Raw genomic sequence first — 21,748 nt, 5'->3', positions numbered from 1 at the left:
AGTTTATTGCATTGCTTTAGCTAAACCAAGGTTTATAAGGACACCTTACTCCTCTCACACAATATTGAGAGAGAATTGATCCCTTTATAGCTTCTAGGCTAGGGTTTGTTACACACAAACCTTATCTCTAACATGAGATGGTTTGCTACACACACACACACACACACACACACACACACACACACACACCCCTTATCTCTAATATGAGTATACAATTTCAACACCCCCCCTCAATGCTAACCATGGGACATGGCCACATGGCCACATGGGAAGACATTGGACATACTCATGTACCTAAAAATAAGGGGGAAAGCCTTTATAACATAGGCTTGTACAAGAATTGGCTTGTGAATTACAATGTGAACTTATTACAACACTCCTTTATCATAGGAGTCCATCATTAGAAGTAGAGGCATTGGATACAAAGTTTCCCACCTCTTGTTTTAGAAGCATGTTGTGGTGGACACCTTGAAGTAGTGTGCCCTTGCTCTCCACACTTACTACATTTGACCTTTGAAACATTGATTGGCTGTATGCTCCTTTTTGTTACAATAAGAGCATTTAACGTTATGCCTCATGACAAGAGCCTCATTTGATGTAGTAGGAGAAGTCGATGTAGATCCTCCATTCTTCACCCATAGTCGTTGATCTTCTTCAAGGAGAGTCGCCTCAATGCCTTCAAAGGTAGGGTTGGGAAGGTGCTTTAGGGTGGTGATAAGGTTGGAGAATTCATTGGCAGGCATCCCCTTGAGAAGGACCGCCACGGTGTCCTTCTCCTTGATTCTTGCATAAATGCTTGCAAGTTGTCCCATTATGCTCTTCATGTTTCTTATGAAGCCTCCAAGGTACTCTCCACTCTTCATTTCAAGGCCAAAAATTTTTAAATTGAGAGAGATACGGGAGTGCTTGCTCTTTTCTCCATACAACTTTGCCATCTCATCCCATGAACTTGCCGTCTTGTAAGAGGAGGTGACCATGCTAAGGGGTGCCCAACGAGCAGTGTAAGGGGGGCGAAAGCTTGCCTGCCTGCTCTAAAATAGCCAGCCAAAACACACAGGTGACCTAAACTATAGTGCGGTGCGCACACACAAGGTCTCTTTGTGAGCCACACTTTGACACACAAAGACGTAGCCGCATAGGCTACTGAAAGGCTACTGAAAGGGCCGTTTAGCAATGGAGGCCAAGGGCAGGTTGAAGGCAAACGAGAGCTCAAATGAGGGGAGCCCCTTTGATGCAAACTGGTTGTGATACCATGTTAGGAAGAGCAACGATAGTAAGATAAGGTTTATGAGGGGGGGGGAGAGAGAGAGAGAGAGAGAGAGAGAGAGAGAGAGAGAGAGAGAGAGAGGGGGGATGTAGCAAAAAGCTTATTGCATTGCTTTAGCTGAGACCAAGGTTTACAAGAACACCTTACACCTATCACACAATATTGAGAGAGAGTTGATCCATTTATAGCTTCTAGGCTAGGGTTTGATACACACAAACCTTATCTCTAACATGAGACGGTTTGCTACACACACACACACATCTTATCTCTAACATGAGCATACAATTTCAACAAGCAATACACAATCATTCACTTGTAATAGAATACTTAAGATCGATGCTGCATGCTAGACATGTTTTGTTGTAGGTTTCCCTCTTGCAATCACTTTCCTGTGCCTTTTGTGAGAGAGAATCACCTCAAAGATGAGTCTCTTTTTGCCTCCATCTAGGCATAGGGAGCTCTTCCTTCACCCCCCATTAGCAAAGGAGCATTTCAATGTAACAACAGAGTGAGGATGTTGATGGTGGACAAGCTAACACAAGCACATTAGAATGTTACATTGCGGCTCTTAGGCAAGGCTCAAACAGCACATGATTTGGTAAAGACTTAGGCTAGCTCTTGACTTAAAATATTTGGTGCTGCCAAGATGAGGACTAGCCTAGGGCTTAGCTTTGTTCATCCTTCCATTCCAAGCTATTGGGATCGCCCAGTATTTCCATGTGGTGGTGATTAGGAGGTCACAATAAAAAACATATAGTTTTAGGGCCTTGGATGTGTCTAGATAGTTCTTTACTATTTTTTTAAAACCTTATTTCCATTAGGGCATTCTATGTTCCTATCTTGGAAGGGGAAACCTTGGTTTCTTGGTGATTTATATGAATTTGGAGCCCATAAGGCTTTTCTTTCGTTGCATTGAATCAAGAAATAACTTAAAATTTGTGATTAGGAGTGGAATCAAGTCTGAAAATGTAAGCATTAAGCTCCATTAAATGTATATTAGCGGGATAGTTAATTTTTGTTCATGTATTATTTGAATTGGTAGCTTAGAAGCATGCAAAATCAATAAAAAATAATAATAAATGCTTAATTACCTATATAACTATCATTATTTTAATTGGTAGCTTAGAAGCATACAAAATCAATAAAAAATAATTAAAAATACTTAATTACTTATATAACTACCATTATTTTAATTGGTAGCTTAGAAGCATACAAAATTAATAAAAAATAATTAAAATCACTTAATTACTTATATAACTATCATTAACTAGGATTATGAACCTTAATGAACTCTTATCAAGTCTAGAAACTCTTAAAATTTTCTAAAAACTAGGCTAACCAGCTCCCAGGTTGGTGTAGGTGCAAATCGGTTTTGTTTTGCCCAACTTTTGAGCCCAGGTGCTATGTTTATGGTAAACCCCCTTCCCATTTCAAACGCCATCCTAAAACTTTTGAGCCCAGGTGCTATGTTTATGGTAAACCCCCTTCCCATTTCAAACGCCATCCTAAAACTTTATTCTATATATATTTACATGGAAATGGAATGTAAAAGGGAGTGGTTGCACAAAACCCTCTAATTTAGGGTTTAGGATTTCTTACACCACGGGGTTGGGCTAGGTGATTTCCAATGACACTTATCCTCTGGCCTAGCTTTGAGGTTGTAGGCTCATTGTTTTGGGGACACATGTAAATTCTCTTGTGGATCCCTTTGGTTTGAGGTAGTCCCAAACATTGACTCTTCACCCTTCCCATTTTCCTTGTTCCATGTCCAAATGGAGAAGAAGTGGAACTTGGTTTCATGGTGAAGAAGCTTCTATAGTGGGTTCCTTGAGAAGGTGGGACTCCTACTTGCACTGTGTAAAGCTTGTCGTTAGGTGTTTTAAGGAACACTTATCCCTAATGGTACCAAAAAAGAGAGGCATGTCCTAATTGTTGTAATTATGATTATTTGTGGGTGCATGGTCATGGTCAGCTTGGGATAAGCCTAGCTTAGGATCCACACCAAATTTTTGAAACATTGTGGCATCCCACTTAGTTTAACAACTTCCTAAGTTGAGGTTCATGGTCTTGGTATTTCTTCTTTGGAGGTTAGCCCAAAAATAGGAAAGTCTATTTACAAAGCCAATTGGTGGATCTAGAGCTTTGCCCAAAAATAGGAAAGTATAATGCCCTTTTCATGAACTTTATAGCACTATTTACAGAGCCAGTACAGTCGGTGAACCTAAATCTTGGAGGACCATGGTGGCTCTTGTTTCTAGGTGTTTCATTGTTCCTTCACTCATGTTTACGTTTGCATTTGCATTTGCATTTAGTTGGATTATTTCTTCCAATCTCCTCGCATAAGGTGGATCCAAAAGAGTTTAGTCTTCTTAATAGGGGTGCTTTTTTGAGTGCTGGTCATTTGAGGAAGTGTGCTTTGGTGTGTTACAATAATCAATTGTATTATTATTTTGAGCAATTAGTCTAGATCGAGTTCACATCAAAGGCCTCTAATGCTCCTAAAGACATGTCTAAAACTGATTTCAAACATGTTCATTCTACTCAAGTTACAAAAAATAAGTGTGTTCTTTTTTGCTAGGCTCACATCTCTAGGCTTACACCTCTATACTCACATGTCCAAGCTCATTCCTATAGATTCACATATATAGATTCACGTCTACATGATCACATGTGCAAGTCTATAAGGTATAATATAAGGTACACCTACCTCTAGAGTCATGTCTATTAAGTCGCGTGTCCAGACTCACAGCTCATGTCTCCAAGCTCATGTGTATTGAATCGTGTGTTTTTTTTCCAAACTGTGGGCTCACATCTTCTCATGGATGATGACCAGTCTTAAAGAGGTAATGTACCTAGAAGACTTATCAATCATTAATCAATTTATAATTAGTCTCAAGAGTAAGTAAGAGGACTCATGACCATCTCTAGATGACTTATTGCTCATATCAATTTTAAGATGGGTCTCAAGACCAAGAGGATTCATGACCATCCCTATAGGTCTAGAAACTACATCTTTGATGAGTATTTCTGCAAGGCAATAGACCTAGATGTCTTATCCTACATTGATCAATTGATGGTTAGTCTCAAGAGAAACAAGATTCATGACCATCTCTATAGGTCTAGACACTACATGAGTGCTTCTGTGAGGCAATACACCTAGATGACTTATCCCCTCATCAATTGATTTATGAAGAGGATTCAATACCATCTCTATAGGTCTATACAATACATGTTTGATGAGTGTTTTTGCGAAAGGCAATAGACCTAGATGATAATTTTCAAGACAAGGATATAGAAGTCCACCTGAACCAAGTGATAGGGGATGCATCATCCGAAGCCTCAAAGGGTGCCCCACCAACACCACCAACTAGAGTCCTACTCAAGGACATAAGCATGAAGGAGTTAGCAAAAAAATTTCTCAAATATTTAGCACCAAATCCCAAGGACAACCTCAAGGCCAAAGCCCTAGCTAGCTCTCCTCAAGCAAGATACCCACACCTATTTACATGGAGAGATATGGTTTGGTGTGGAATTTACTATTGAAATCATACAAGTATGGAGCGTTCGGTGAGGACTAGAGAGTATCTCTTAATGGTCCTCATGATCCAACTAGCCACATCTATCTGCTCACTATTCATTATTCTCAACTCTCTCTCAATAGCTCTCTCCCAACTCTCTCTTGTCTCTGGTAGCACTCCCTTCTCTCCAACTCTCTCTCAATAGCTCTCTCGATAGCACTCTGGTAGCACTCCCTTCTCTCATTCTACATATGTTGCTTATTGTTGCTGTCATTTAAGTTTAAGATCCCAACAATTTACTACCTAATGATTACAAGGTATTATAAAAAGAAGTAGCTTCCCACAATGGTGTATGGTTGGCCATGTGGCTAGATTAACCCTTCCAAAGTTTTTTTATGGAGTGGGTGGTGGTTTGATCACCTTTATAAGGTATGGTGGAACTTTCGCTAAAGGTGGATCCCATGGATCAACACCTAGCACGCAGATTTTTGTCGCTATTAGAGGAATGATTGATACAAGGGTGGAGGGGGTGTCACTACACTAACATGCTTCTATTCTTTTTTCTCTACATTTTTGCTCCACTACATAGGCATCTTCTATGTTGCATGCTAGAATGCCTCTATTTACAGATTTTTGTCGCTATTAGAGGAATGATTGATATAGGGGTGGAGGGGGTGTCACTACACTAACATGCTTCTATGCTTCTCTTTTTTCGCTACATTTTTGCTCCACTAAATAGGCATCTTCTATGTTGCATGCTAGAACGCCTCTATTTGTAGATCCTTTGATTTGATCAAATGGTTTTTCTATGGAGGGGAGCCTTATGATGGCATTAAGGGGGCATATATGAATAATTCCTCCTTACATGCTCAACAAGTTAAGTATTATCAAAGTGGTAACAACTTAATATATGCTTCTATAATGGGGGTGATTATCGCTTAGTTGGGACAATCCTTATAGGCATGGTCGAATCTACACTTGTAACATGTGCCTCCATAAGGAGTTACATTGTTGAGATGGAGTGCTTGAAGCAAAATGGGTGTTTTGTGTAAGGTCTTTGTGTGAGGACACCCTATAATATAATGTGGGGCTTTGGATCAAGAAGCATTGCATTGGTGGCCTTGGTGACCTACGTACCATATTGTTGAGGACTCTCACTCTTTATTGCACCATGTTGTCAAACAAAGAGGTATAGTTTGGTGAAGCCTACTTGGGATACCCATAGGGATCACATTGTTTTTGCTCATCGTGGCTTTGAACAAAGAGACTTGGTTTAGATCCTTGTGCTGACATTAAGGGGGACTGTATAAATCAATTCTCCTTGCATGCTCAAAAAGTTAAGTATCATCTTGAAGTGGTAACATATGCTGCTATCATGGGGGCGATTGTCACGTTGTTAGGATACTCCTTATAGGTATGGTCGAATACTTGTAACATGTGCCTCTGTAAGGAGTTACATTGGGATTTAACATGGTATTTGGAGTGCTTGGAGCACTAGGGGGTTTGATACCCGTAGGGATCATAATGTTGTTACTCATATGGGTCTTGTTGTTCAGAAGACTCATAGCTCTCTTATAGATATCTTGTTCCTAAGTCTATGTCTCTGCGAGCATAGTAGCACTATTGTACTGGTGTGGTTCTTGGAGGAACCAGTGTTAAGGTGGTCATATCAGAGGTGGATATGGCAACTATGGTAGTTTGTACATACCTCTTGGTATGTGTAGACTTCTCGATAAGGGGTTTTGATAGATAGGCATTAGAGCTTGTGCTTGCTTCATGAGTGATACGTGGGGTTATCTTGGCACATGGTAGTTTGTACATACCTCTTGTTATGTGTAGACTTCTCGGCGGTAAGGGATTTTGATAGATAGGCATTAGAGCTTGTGCTTGCTTCATGAGTGATACGTGGGGTTATCTTGGCACATGGAACATTTTCGTGGTGCCCAAGTCCACCTTGCAAGGTGTCCTTGGTACCAACAACAATAAGAAAAAAAGAGTTTTGGCTACTACCAAGGAAGAAGAAGGGAGATAAGCGTTGACCGCCGCAAAACCAAAAGGAATGATGCCACCAGAATCTTTATAAAGAGCGTAAGCAAGCTACACTAACTCAAAATTGTTAGCTATCAAGAGCAATGCTAATAATGCATACTACCAAGGTTTTGCAAAAAATTGGATACCAAAAAGGGTACAGAAGGTTAAGGCAGCAATCGCTCTAAAACACCAAAGCTCAAGCAAAAACAAAATGCACTTGTCAATGTCAATAAAGGGAGAGAGGCCATTTGTGTCTTGGTTCCCATGGTGCTACCAAAATGAGAGTGCAAAATTGTTACTATGTCTCTCACTCACTCCATAGTGCTTTGGAATGACATGTAACTATGCCTTACATATAATAGTACTATATTCATGTGCCTATGTCTTATTATGTGTGCTCCTTTCAATGCATCTGCTTAGTTTCATGACTATGCCTTACATGTAATAGTACTATATTCATGTGCCTATGTCTTATTATGTGTGCTCCTTTCAATGCATCTGCTTAGTTTCATGTCTTATTATGTGTGCTTCTTTCAATGCATCTGCTTAGTTTCATGACTATGCCTTACATATAATTGTACTATAGTTATGTTCCTATGTCTTACATATAATTGTACTATAGTTATGTTCCTATATCTTACATATAATTGTACTATAGTTATGTTCCTATGTCTTACATATAATAGTACTATATTCATGTGCCTATGTCTTATTATGTGTGCTCCTTCAATGCATCTGCTTAGTTTCATGTCTTATTATGTGCTCTCCTTTCAATGCATCTGCTTAGTTTCATGTCTTATTATGTGCTCTCCTTTCAATGCATCTGCTTAGTTTCATGTCTTATTATGTGTGCTCCTTTCAATGCATCTGCTTAGTTTCATGACTATGCCTTACATATAATTGTACTATAGTACTATAGTTATGTTCCTATGTCTTAATATGTGAGAACCTTTCATTACATATGCTTAGTTCTTTCAATTGTCTAAGTGTCTCTGTGTATCTAACATCACTATCCAACTGGAGATCCTACTCATTGGGCATCCAAGCATTGCTATCTATCCTAAATAGTGGATGTGTGTCTTATTATGCCCATTGACTCATTGAGAGGTTAGGGGTTTGAGAGAAGGACTAGGGTGAGAGACATTTGGCACAAAGCACAAGAGATAATGAGAGGGAGAGATGGAGAAGAGTAAAATGAGAGGGGGACATGGAGAAGAGTAAAATGAGAGGGGGACATGGAAGGAGGCAGGGATAAGAAGAGTCAAGAGATGTGTACCCCTATCTTGGCAAAATCCCATCAAGGCATTACATATGCACACTTCTCCCGTGATATCACATGGAAGAAGGTGTTCCAAGCCGACCTTTGGTGGCCAATAGTCCTTATCGGATGCATGACAAATGGCTCGAGAGTGCAATGTATGCAAACACACCTTGAGGGGACAACCAGGTGGAATCAGTAGAAAAAATCTTATATGAAATGATTATGACCTGTTTTATTGGTGCTTGATTGAATTAGTCAGTGTGATCAAGGTGGACATTTTCTTAATTCTATAATCCACAGTTTAACGGATATGATTATTCATAAGAAGTCCATGGCTTATTATCCTGCAAAGTAAATGGTCAGGCGGGATCCACCAATAAAATCCTCCAGAAGATTTTGAAGAAAGTAGTCAATGAAAATTAGACGGATTGGGATCAAGATTATGGGCTTTTCAAACGGCTTATAAAGTAGCTATCGGCTTAAAGCCTTTTTCTTTGGTGTAAGGCCTAAAAGTGGTGGTACCCATGGAGTTCATTGTGCCTACTCTCAGAGTAGTTGTTTCTACTCATCTTCCTATTAAAGAGTCCCCGTGTCATAGATTGAATTAATTAATGGCCTTGAACGAGAATAGATTCTGAAGCTCTTGAAAGGTGGAAGTAGTACAACGTGAGCACAAACTCTGGGTGGACCACAACACAAAGTTTAATATTTTTGAAGTAGGAGGCCCGGTATTGCATTTTCACTCTAGGAAATTAAAATCACGATGAGGTCCTTACCATATTTTGGTTCAAGTCGGCCAGGGTGCCTTGTCTCTGGTCACACAATAGATGATGTACCATTGCCTTAACTGGTGAATGGATTCCAGTTGAAAAACCATATTATGGGAAATTACCATATGATAAAAAATGGACAGCTCAGCAAAATGGATGGGAATTAGTCTAACACTCTAGATGGCTCAGTAGAACCAGTGGGGTAGAAGATTAGTTGGTGATTCTGACCTTCCGAGCAGAAGTTACGAGATGGCAGAGGTCCCATGGACGGATTTTGTAATGGGTGAATCCATGTGGGTAGATACAGTGGTCACTTCTACCACAGAATTGTGGCTAAAGGAAATGGTTACATGTTTCATTCCTTTGGTGAAATTGGTAACTTCTTGGGAAGTGGTCAACTGGAGACCACGTGTTCACCATGCATTGGTAGTCATTTATACCTTTTTATTGGACAATTTGTGGCAAGTTCTTTTTCATTTGTGTTCTTTGTCTTTGTATATTGTTTCTTGGCTTGCCGCTCAAATGAGCTTTCCTGTAGCTCTATCTTTGATTTCTCAACCTCACCCTCATCTTTCCCTCGGGTCACTCATAAATATGTAAGCGTAGCACATACAAAAGGGTACCATTTAAAGGGGGTATTCACAAGTTGAATAGAAAAAGGGTGTGTTTTATTCATGAAAAATTCATAGTAGTAGATAAGGGGTTTTTAAAGTAGGCATTGAATGCACGTGATACAGAGGGTTTACATAGAGTGAACCCCCTGAGATCTTCCCTATCTTTAACCCTTTCTATCTCCCATATTTGCATAGAGCTTCATGCATAAAGCTCTTTCTATAGAGCTTCTATGCATAGATAATCATACTTTCTCTATGTATAGAGGTTCATGCATAGAATGTTAATAACTAATTTGAGTATTTAACTTTTTTGTTTGAGTATTTTTTGTTTAAGCTCTATGTTATTCATTATGCATCGATCTACTATGCATGAAGTTCTTTGCATAAAGCTCATGCATAGAAGTTCTATGCATAGAAGTTCTATGCATAGATCTACTATGCATGCATAGAAATTCTATGCTTTGAGCTTCTATGCAAGATCGATTTGGATTGCTATTTTGATTGATTTTGGTTGTATATGTAGAGATATTTTGATTGTATACATAGAGCTATTTTGGCAAGAGCTCAACACTTTCTCTTATGTTTCATGTGTTTTTGTATGCTTTTAGGTTTGTGTATGTGTTGTATGTCTTTGCATGAGGTATTTATGCATAAAGCTATATGGATGACCTTCTATGCATGATGCCTCTATCCACAAAGCTCTATGTATAGAGCTTCAATGGAACTTCATGCATAGAGGCTCTATGCATTGAAGTTCTACACATAAAGCTCTAAGCTTAGGGCTTCTATGCATCTTCATCTCATCCATAAAGCTCTACGCTGAGGGATGCTTTGTGCGAGCTTCTACGCATAGAGCCTCTATGCATGAAGCTCTTTGCATAAGGCTTCTATGCATGAATCTCTCATGCTTACTCTAATCATATCTTATATACATAATTATATGTATTGTGTAGGAAATCATGGCTTCTGCTCCTCGAACTTCAATTCTGATCGACCCTTGTCAGGAACCAAATGTTGTGAACTTGCTTGCCATCATCAATCAATGTTATGGGCAGTAGGTATGGACACAATTTTTGCATACATAGGTGTATCTTCTCTCATTGTATGGTTTATTCCTATTTATGTATTTATGCATTGAGTAAATCTCTTCATGTATCCTTATATGTAGGCCAACATACCATCAAAACCACTCAACTAGACCCATGCCCACCATAGTGACGTAGGGAGTCTGGGGTGTCTACTACACATGGTAGTAATGGTGAGGGAGCAGGGTGCTATTGCTTTTGGAGAATCACCTCTATCTAAGTCTCCCACAACATCTTCATAGCAAGAGAGGAGGGGTTCATCATCCCACACTTATGCACCATCCCTGAGGAGAGTAATGCCACCATATGATCCACATGAGTTTCCATATGGCATAGATGTGGATGGGTCGCTCATCATGGGACAGTAGAGGGAAGAAGGCCATGAATCGAATACATGTAGTTGTGAATCTAGAGTTCACAAACTCTTTAAAAAAATGGAAAGCACAAGATGAGTTGTCTTTCCAGTTCCACATCTGAGCCTGGTCTTCTCGGATGACTAGATGACGAAGAGGACGAAGCTTACACTCTCTAATAGGAGAGCAAACATTATGAGAGTGGCCAAGTCCAACTTGGAGAAGCCTAGTGTTTGCTCATAGAGGATTGGAGGTACGCACGTACCTTTGTGAGGAAGCACCCAGGTGCATATCAATAACAAGCATCGACAAGTGCTTCAAGACTACGGAAGCGAGGAGCTTCTCACTTTTGGGTCATGAGGGAAATCCTCCTTTATTGCACGCTTTGCAAGTGTATATTTTACTCTTCTCTTTAATTTATTATAATTTTGTCTTCAACTTTACATTTGATCTTTATCTAATTATTTTTTAGAGGGAGGTTGTTGGGTGTGACCCAACAAAAGAAGAATATGATTATGGGTTTAGAGACCCCTGAAAACAATTGTGGGCCTGGATGCATGTACGAGGTGTTCACTTGAACGATGTCATTTTGGGAACTAAAGCTAACGAGGTAAGTAGTACATAAGTCCTTTTCTTGTCTATATGACAAGAAAAGGGAGGTGTTCACTTGAACGAGTCCGTTTTGGGAACTAAAACTAACGAGGTAAGTAATACATAAGTCCTTTTCTCTTTTATTATTTTATAGTTATCTTAGTCATGTATGCATGTATGCATGTATGCAGGATGAAGAAGATGATGATCCAGACTATGCACAGGAGGAAGAGGAAGTGAATGAAGATGAAGATGGAGATGAGCCAAAGGATTTTGATGAAGATGATGATTAATCATCCTTTTTGCTTTATTTTTTATATGGCCAAAGGCCTTACCCATTAGCCTTATCATATTTTGTGGCCAGTCAGTGTTTTGTAATCACTTGAACTCGTTGAATATAGGTCTTTCTAATGTTTTTATAAATCTTTCAATATATCGATGAATAAAAACCACAAGTTTGGTTCACCTCTTTCTTTTATATTTTCAAAGGCTCAAGCAAACTGGGGAGTACTGTGATGACTCCCCAGTCTACCCCAACTTTTTTTTAATAGGTTTATCTTTGCTACTGAGCCAATGATTATAGTAGCAAAATTTTGCTGCTATAATTATTGCTCAATAATGATCTTGTTGCAACAAAAATAACAGTGAAATAGCCCCGACATTTCCCAGGAGACCTGTAGTTATAAAAACATTGTCATACCCTCATTCTATTGTAATACAAGATAATGATCAACATGGCACAAAAAAGTTTGATCATAAATAAATGCCTAAAGTGTCTCAAGCCTAAAGCCTAAAGTGTCTCAAGCCTAAAGCCATGAAAACAAAAAGTTCTTGAAAGGGGAAGGAATTCCAATATAGAATAATTTGCGTGGTGGAAGGAAAAGGTGTTCATAGAGCCTTGGACATGTATGAAATCATGCCATAAAATCTGCTTTGGAAGTTATTATGTGAATGATCTACACTTAGATGGCTCTAGTCATACTCTCTTAGCATCATCAAAAAATAATTGGATTTTTTAAAAAGCTATGATGTATGCATTAAAAACTAGTTATATCTCTTAGAATTAAAAAAAACCAGCTTTTATAGCGATGTGTGCATGGTGTATGTGAATGTTTTCTAAATGCCTATTTCTTGATAGTGAATAAAGAAAATGTTAAGACCATGTATAGAAACTTGATTGATGAATAACTTCTGACCATTGAGAGGGCATCCCATGGGGAGTCCAAGGATAAGGTTTTTTTAATGAAAAGGGACACAATAATGACATATATCACTTGAAGTATGTAAACAACACGCAAGAGTTCTTTCTAAATGTCTATTTCTTGATAGTGAATAAAGAAAATGTTAAGACCATGTATAGAAACTTGATTGATGAATAACTTCTGACCATTGAGAGGGCATTAAAAGTAGCTCCCATGGGGAGTCCAAGGATAAGGTTTTTTTAATGAAAAGGGACACAATAATGACATATATCACTTGAAGTATGTAAACAACATGCAAGACTTCTTTATGGTGTTGTGGAAGGGTTTGAAGTTGCTTCATTTATACATATAAATCCCATCACGCATTATTTTGACTTGTAAGGTGTTGGACTAGCATGTTCCTACCTGAATGGTACACTTAAGGTGTTGGAGTAGCATGTCCCTACCTGAATGGTGCACTTTAGCCTTTGATGTTTTGTTTTGCTTGTTTTTGTGGATGGGGTGAGTGTTAGGCCAATTAGGGATTGACATCAAAGTGAATATGGTATTTTGTTAAGATGATTACGCCAAAGCTAAGATGTTTTCCTTTGGAAACTATGGGGAGGGTATTAGACGTACGTCTCTAGTTCACACATAGAATTCAAAAAAGCATGCCACACATACTAACAACAAATAATGCAAAGCCAAGTGGAAAAGTGATAGTTCCTCTAGCCAATGGCAAGGGGTTCATTTTTCAAATCTGCACCCTTCCATCTAGTGTTCGATCTTCCAAAGAGATTTTACAAAAAAAATATTTTCACTTGGTAGGGCCCTTTTAATAAACAACTAAATCAAAAGCTTCCATGTGTTTTTCACAACTTTTTAAGCAAAAACTCTCGAAATTCCTACTTCCTAGTTAGCTGGTAGCTCATAATACTACTAAAATTGGATTTTTTATTGTAAAGTTAATTAAATGTTTGAAGGATGGGATTGCAATTTCTTACTCATTTCCAAGTGGATAATTTTTTTGTTTAGATTCTCTACATAAAATGTTTTGAAATATCCATCATAATAGCATGTACTTGAATGAGCCATATGAAGATTATTCTTTCAAACAATATAGGAAGAAATAAAAAACATTTGAAAGGGGGAAAGAGTTATAAATCTAGTCGTGTAAGTTATTGGTAGCACTGAGAAAACTAGTGAATTGTTTAGCATAGTCTATAGAGGGACTAATCACGTTTTTTAAAACACAATGTAATAGTTAATTCATGGAACTAGAATCCTAGGGTAGCTATTCAAGTGGTTTCTTAGAGACGCAAAGATTTGAGAGTACACTAACATGTTTATTTGAGGCATGTTTTAGCCTAGTCAATGAAATCACATATTGAAGAAATACGGCTTTGTAATCATTGATCTAAGTTGTTGATATGGATTTATGTGCTTTGATTTGATCCTTGTGTTAGGACTCTTTGTAATTTTTTCCGTGTAGGCTGTGCCCATGCCCTTAAGGGGGGCTCCAATCATGGCTACCTTCTTCTAGCCATGGACTAGAAATCGTGCTTGTCCAAACTCCATGTCGGTGAGTGGGTAATATTGATGAAGGCCACAAGCCCTAAGGGGGGCTTCATAAGATAAACATGCAACTTAATGCTTGGGAAAAAGGGCTCAACTCATCATAAAGCTAGCTAGGATTTTGATTTTGCTAGCTAATTTTTACTCAAGAACGAATCGAGCTTATAGGTAAATATCCCTCAAGAGTGTACATTTAGCAACAATATAAGTGTGATCTATAGTTAAATATCCCTCAAGAGTTTACATTTAGCAAGATAAGCGTGTTCTATAGGGATTTCGCCAGTTGGGTGAAACTTTAATAGGAGTTGGATCCAACACAACATCGGGCAACGATAGGATGCTAGGAAGCTTGCCCACTAATATATAAGTGTGGCTAGGTGGGATGTATGAAGCCACCCTTAGTGTGTAATAAGACATCAGCAGAGCAACCTATCTAGTCCATTGCAATCAAACTTAGGGGTGATTCATAAACATGTGGACAACACAATCACTTTTTTACATGGAAAAAGGACTTTGACTGGCTGGCCTTTTCTGTCTCCATGCACTCCATGGATGGCCGTAGAGTAAGCCCACCACTATAATCCATTCATGGCTAGTTTCATTTGAAACTTGTGTGAACCACTTGGCTCATAAACTTTTCAATGAAAAGAAATACATTTTTTCACTTGTCCCCCCTTTGTGATATGACACCATTATTATTTTATTTTTTTGCATTAATTAATTTGTTTGGGAGGAGCGAAGTTTTTTCTATAGCCAAGGTGCCTAAGGGTTGATTTCTAAGGTCTTTTTAAAAGACGTAATTAGAAAGACTTGAGCAGGGGATTTTTTTTCTTCGTGGCATGTAGCCATGGCATGTACCCATGCATTTTCGCGGCCGAGCCAAATGTGGAAATGGGGGTGAGAATGAGGTTGTCCATTCCCACTTCTGCAAAGGGCTAAAGATGCTAAGGAGTGTTTGGTATCCGTGGTGGTTGCTCTCTCTCTCTCTCTCTCTCTCTCTCTCTCTCTCTCTCTCTCTCTCTCTCTCTCTCTGCCTATTTGCGTTCGTGAGACGAGCCATGCGCAGACGTGCACTGGCTGAGATCTCTGCCTTTTCTTCCGTCTACAGGGGGAGTAAAAGCTCTCTTCCACAAGCAAGTGGGAGACGGGTGACATAGGCGCCTCTTCCTGGCAGGAGCACAGAGGAGAGGCAAGAGCTAGGGGTGGAAAGGCGTCACACTGGCAAGAGGAGAGAGGAGAGAGGGGAGGAAGCAGAGGCCTGAGGGACCGTGGACAACTGTGTAGGTAGGAAGGAAGGGGAGGCGTGACTGGCAAGAGGAGAGAGGGGAGGAAGCAGAGGCCTGAGGGACCGTGGACAACTGTGTAGGTAGGAAGGAAGGGGAGGCGTGACCGAGGGGTGGACGAGTTTTTGACATTAGTATTAAAGTGGCCACTTTATTAACACATACCAAAATTTGTCTCAATGGAGTGTGATATGGCGAAGCACACTCCATTGATACATTGGGATATCAAGACTTATTTGATATGTATATTCAGACTAATTATTTGATATGTATTAACTAAATGCCACTAACGTGGTGTTTAATTAATACAATCTTAGAAGATGAGTTCCCCCACCACCTCCCTCTCCTCCTTCTCTCTCCCTCCCTCCCTCTTCTCATTGAGTGGGCTCTTTGAGGCTTCTTATAGAGACGTGTGGACCTTAAATAGAAAGGATATGGGTGAATGATGCAAATAGAAAGGGTATGGGGGTTGCATGCAAATAGAAACAATGTGAGGTCATCATTTTACCTAGTGCCTTAATAAGAGAAGATATGCATTTCAGTGACTTTTTCAAGCATTAAACATTACATACTAAAATGAAATCTTAGAAAAACACATAATATATTTTAATGGAAATGTCAAAAAACATTTTGGTGCCATATATTATTGGGGGATAACAAGCCTTGTGGCTACCGTCGGTTTCCCAAACAAACATATAATTTTGTGGTCCGCATTTGCAGATACTAACGTCAGGGCCGTTGATTCATTTTGAATATGGGCCGTAAGATGCGAAATTCGTGCAGCTGGCGGAGGGGAGAGCTGCCAAGTTTCTTTGGCCTTCTGGCTATGGCGGGCCCTTCAAAGCTTTTGTCTACCCATATGAACACATCATGTTATCTTCGATTTATGAGCCCCCTTGCACTGTTGTCGCCATTGTTCCAATCGGAACGTCTGCCTTCTGTCTCTTGAAGCGGCTATGGCTGTGGAGCTTCACTCTGTGCTTGCCCCTTCATGGACCCTCCCTCTTCACATCAGAGGGCAGGAAAGAGCCTTCATCAAGGTGTGCTCTCTCTCTCTCTCTCTCTCTCTCTCTCTCTCTCTCTCTCTCTCTGTTTCCGTGTGTTTGGCAGGGCTCAGAAGCTTCGAAGCTTGTGTTTCGCAGGGCTTAGAAGCTCCAGGTTGCCTTTGTTTTGAGAAGCCTGCCTCTGCTGCCAGAAGGACGCCTGGGAAGCTATGCCATAGCTTTGTCACTGGAGGTTTAAAGACAGAGGACCGTGAAGATGCTACTCTGATTGACATAGAAGGTATTGCCGTATGCTTTTCTCACATCTAGTTTTATGTGAGGTGGGGTTTAGGTTATGGAGTCTGAAATTGGATTCGTCGATCCCAGGCCACTGTCCACCATGAAAAATTCATAGAAACTTGGTGGGGGGTCATGATCTTGATTATGTTTCTGACTTTCATGACTTTTCAACAGAGAGCAGCAATGGTTTTGTTCTGTTCAAGTTCGGGACCACCGAACCTTATGATCACCCTCCTAGGTTCATATCATCAGTGGAGGGTGGAAAATCAACCATCTTTGCAGTGCCAGGAAGTACCTCTAGGCTGCCAGATGAGAGTGCTTCCTTGAACGCTTTGAAATGGGGCTACGATACTTTATCTTTACATGAGGGTCCTTTCAAACCTGTGCATGCTATCGGTGACAGTGGGAACGGGCGCACACCACAAGCACCGACCTATGCGTTGCACCCTGCTATCTTTAGCCCAAACAAACAACTTCGTCTTCCATGGAATTTTAACTGCAGTTGTTACAATCCAGCATGTGGTCCTGGTTATTTCTCTATGGGAATCCAAGGAAGTGAGATCATCACAACTATAGACAATAATTGGATGGATATCACATTCCCGAACACTCTAGGTTGCGACTGTGGAGGCAACGTGATATCGGATTGCCAGCATGGTTCCAGCCCTAATGTGATGATGGTCAAACTGTTACCAGCAGATATGTAAGTATCTTATGGTAAGCTCATATGAATTGCATTGATTTTGGATGAGGATGAATTTGCATGCGTGTGCATTTGTTGTATGTCTGTACATGTGCTAGCAGATCTCTGTAAGTGTGACAGGGTGAGATTAAATGAAGTGTGTAGATTTCTGTGCAAGCTTTCCGATATGAGGGTGTGCAAACAGACTTGTAAGTATCGTAAAAGGAGATCAAATGAAGTGCATTAAGGGGAAAAGTGTGTACGGGTGCGTTTGTGGAACTGTATGTGCAAGCTTGCACATGTGAGTCAGTGTCTGCACATGTGAGTGTGCCCGCAGGCTTCATCTCAGGTGTGTAAAGACTGATGAAGTTTTTTCTGCATCCTCAGCTGTCCAGAGGATGTGAGCACACAAATGACAAATTTGGGCTCTGAAGCAGTGCACTCAATTAAACCATCAACTATCAGAAGGTGAGTTATTGAATCCATAGAAAGTGTGCATAGAAGATACCACTTTATAGGAAGGTCACCTGATTTCTGTTGCTTGCTTTTGCCTCAACAGAGCTGACAGATTAAGAAAGAAAGAAAGGTCTCGACAAATGAAACCTCGGAAGGGGGTCACTCGAGACCTATTCAAGAGTGGCTCTTTCCAGTTGTATGAGCTCATCTTTATCTATCCTCTTATGGACTCCAGCAAAGCTGCTTTGACTTGGAAAACCATTCCAAAGGAGAAATACGGAGAGATTTTTAATGTATTGAATCAGATTGCTGTTGGACTTGCCGGGAGTGGCCTTGCCTTAGTGTTGTTTGTGGTTTCAAGAATGCTGTGCCTGAATGCAACTATGGACAGCACCAAATTGATGTACTTGCTGCGGGGTGTGGGACTGCTATGGCTCTCATCAGCACTACAGAAGTTTGGATCAGTGGTAAGGCACATGGGGGATTTTTGTTGCAAAGCCAGGCCACAAAGAAAGGAACATCTGGCCAGGTTCAAGAAGGAGGTGCAGGCTGTAACTTTCAAGGTGTGCACATTGGTGATGTTATCAATGGTAAGGTTGGCATGAAGCACCCATGCTTAGGTGCCATGGTTGGGCATGATGCGGGGTGCTGGCTATCCATTTCTGTTGGCATTGGAAATGAATTTGCAAGCCGAGTTAGAAATGACAGAAGGGAGTTGCTCACCCGATCGAGACCGTATATAGATTTGAATAGCTCATCTCACGGTCTGTGCAAGGAGCTCGCGTCAGGTTCTGTTCTACATGTCTTCAGTGTACGTGTGGCCTCGAAATTTTTGTAGTGATAGGTCCATGGGTTATTTTGCCGAAGAACGTCTTCAGGAGTAATAGTTTTCTTGTACAGTAATTCAGTTCACATGTGAAAAGTTACACATCCCCTGAGAATGTACCTACTCATAGGACTAAAAGAGTGTACTATAGTAGTTACAAAGTTATGTTTGTTACACATCCCCTGAGAATGTACCTACTCATAGGACTAGAAGAGTGTACTATAGTAGCTTGAGACAGCGGTCTGCCATCATTTACCTGATCCTTTATTACCTTTGTGATGCATGGTATTCTCTTGAACATCGAATTTGGTACTTTTTTGAAGGATCCAATCCACCACATTTCCTTCGTGTCCCATGCAGAGCCCATGCCTGTGCCATTGCCTCATTCATCAACGTGATGCTTATATGCTACAACCTTGTCCCTTTGACAATTTGGCACTTCTCCAATTTAAGCATGAACACTAGTGTGTCTCCTAGCACAATAAATCACAAATGAATATCTTGTTACCACTTTAGGCAGGGTAGTAATTCTCAAACCAAAAAATACAAGAGGAAAGAAAACTCACCATGCAAGGGAAGGCGATAGAACTTCACCATGGCTTGATGCATCTATTTTAAATCTATCAAAATGTTCTTAAAGGCATCATATTGAAAGACTATCAATGATTCATTAGCCTTCCACATTGGACTTGCTAGTGTCGATATGCCTTCGACATGGAAACATTGCCCCACACATCTTTTCACATCATCATTATTAATTCTCTTCGTAGTTGAGACCTTTCTAGGAATTGGAAACAAGTTGCTACTTGAAATCCCAAGTTTTTAAAGGGCATCCTTGATTAGATGGTGTATTAGCTTCATCGCATGCATTTTGAATATCCGTTAATAAGCTAAAAAGGGTTGTGAGGTCCGGCATAACTTCAATGCTTTACGCAAGGGCTTGCAAGTATGACCATGAAGGAGGGTGATAAGGTCCGATTACTTGCTGCATGAATGTACCAAATCCCTCTACACCCACCATCACCATCATTGGTATTACCACACGCTTCTTTAAGAAATTTCTATAAAGCAAACCCTAATCGAACTGTTAAAAATTTAATGGCACTAAGCTAGTAAGAACAATTGTGACGAAGCGTAGTGCAAACTTATTTTGTGACATGAATCTCCTTTTTGTGAGCTCCACCACCCACTGTAAGACTTTCAATTGATGCCAACGCTTTCTTGTTCTCCATGCCTCTATTTGAGGTGCTCCACCACCCACTGTAAGACTTTCAATTGATGCCAACGCTTTCTTGTTCTCCATGCCTCTATTTGAGGTGCTTTTTAAGCGCTTCAAAGTCTCTTCTAGCTTCAAGATGTGCTAGTTCCTTCACCTTTGATTGGCCTCTAGCAACAAGGCTTGTTGACATTGATATAGAAGTGATTACATGCCTTGTAGTTGTTGAGAATGTAGATATTGGCTTTGCAATGCTCTAGACATAGATAGCCTTTTGCAATAGCCCAATAATCCCTTATCCCCTTTACCCACAAATAGTACAAATGTGGATAAGTCCTTGAATGGAGGAGTATCTTGAATGGGTAGACCAAGGGGGTAAAGACGATCATCAACCCAAAGATCTACATTCTTTTTTTCCGCCCTCCTTAACACATGCATAGTATGAGGAGGGATCGGTTGTTTAGGGTTAGCATGCTTGAAACATACATACTCCTTAGGAACACGCATATGCACATCAACTTACATTTGCGTAGTGAGACATTAGTATTGTAAGGCTTCCATTAGGATTATAATGGTGTGATTATGAAGGATTAGAGTGGATCGGTGAATTAGACAAGGATAAGAGTGTTGTGATTGTATATTATTTGAAGAGTTTTAAAGTGAGTGAGATGGAGACACCATCAATAAGCTCTATTGATCCCACCTATGTGGTGATTCTTGACTATTGCTATTGTTCCTCAAGGTTACACAAGACTCCAAGAACGCCCCACGAGCTTCACATTTTGAGACTAAAGAGAGGTACCCAGTCAAGATGCTGTTAGCATAATTCCAGACTCTGTGGTATTGAGCACTACACCACTCATAACGGCACCACCTATGACCAACCACTGACTCTGTGGTATTACCTTTAGTACAGGTTTCCGAACATGCCTACAGGCTATTGCCAACACAATGAGACAACATCTAGCCTTGTCGGCAATGCCACAAACACTAGCACTAGGTCCTTTAACAAATCAAGCAATGGTTGAGCATTCCACACAACAACTCCTATCAAAGGGCATGCACAATTCTCCCAATGTGCAATTACCTCCATTAGTATTAGGACTGCAACAACCACCTCCACCAAGGTTGACACCTCTTAATCAAGTAAGCTTCAAGGAGCCTATTGATTACCAAGAATATGAGGTGGATGTTGAACCCGTTCCACACCTCTTTGAGGACCCCACGGAGCTTTATCCTGACTATTATGTAGTGGATGGAGAGGTGGATTCTAGCTAGTTTACCAACTTACTAGGGTGGAAAGGGGCTGAGACATTAATGTAACGGGAAGGAGAATGCCTCTTCAATGTTACCACTGTCAAGGTCCCCATCGAGTTTCGGAAAGCCCTATAAAGTTTCCTCAACTCAACCAAGCCGTGTCCTCAAACATGCCACCAATCTACTTGTTGTGGCATACATCATTGGATTAAGGACTACCCTAATAAGTCTGTGGTGATAAGACCACAGATGGGATCCATCATCACATCCTTAAACATGATTAGGATAAGTAATCAAACCCAAAGGTAGACCTAGAAAAATATAGATCACACACCTTCGAATGATATCACCTAGTTACAAGCCCAAAACCAGCATGTTCTCAAGCAACGATCTGTGTCCTCGGTAGCATACTCTAAGAAGAAGAAGGTCCATAGGAGAAAAAAGTTGATTAAGAATGGGAAAACGAAAGAGACTAAAAAGACAAATTTGGGAATGCCTC

At 40.2% G+C, this 21,748-nt stretch overlaps 1 protein-coding gene across 1 annotated transcript; it reads left to right on the top strand.

The window, feature by feature from the left end:
* The first annotated feature begins 16,383 nt into the window (after nucleotides 1-16,383).
* On the top strand, nucleotides 16,384-19,098 carry LOC147629640 (uncharacterized). The gene is made up of 5 exons (XM_086811145.1): nucleotides 16,384-16,569; nucleotides 16,672-16,813; nucleotides 16,987-17,515; nucleotides 17,882-17,962; nucleotides 18,054-19,098. The coding sequence occupies exons 1-5, from the start codon at nucleotides 16,486-16,488 to the stop codon at nucleotides 18,553-18,555; spliced, it is 1,338 nt and encodes a 445-aa protein (XP_086667271.1). The 5' UTR covers nucleotides 16,384-16,485; the 3' UTR covers nucleotides 18,556-19,098.
* Nucleotides 19,099-21,748: the final 2,650 nt, after the last annotated feature.

The sequence above is a fragment of the Cibotium barometz genome, chromosome 17, assembly GCF_041138505.1.
Source record: "Cibotium barometz isolate CiBa-2024 chromosome 17, ASM4113850v1, whole genome shotgun sequence".
NCBI classification, from domain to species: domain Eukaryota; kingdom Viridiplantae; phylum Streptophyta; class Polypodiopsida; order Cyatheales; family Cibotiaceae; genus Cibotium; species Cibotium barometz.
Note: the sequence above shows the minus strand (reverse complement) of the source record. Positions and strands in the feature narration are given on the sequence as shown.

Excerpts from the sequence above, each read along its gene's own strand:
- LOC147629640 (XM_086811145.1), top strand. The coding sequence starts at position 16,486 with ATGGCTGTGGAGCTTCACTCTGTGCTTGCCCCTTCATGGACCCTCCCT. Across the intron at positions 16,570-16,671 it reads AGGAAAGAGCCTTCATCAAG|GGCTTAGAAGCTCCAGGTTG; the intron begins GTGTGCTCTCTC and ends TGTGTTTCGCAG. Across the intron at positions 17,516-17,881 it reads AAACTGTTACCAGCAGATAT|CTGTCCAGAGGATGTGAGCA; the intron begins GTAAGTATCTTA and ends CTGCATCCTCAG.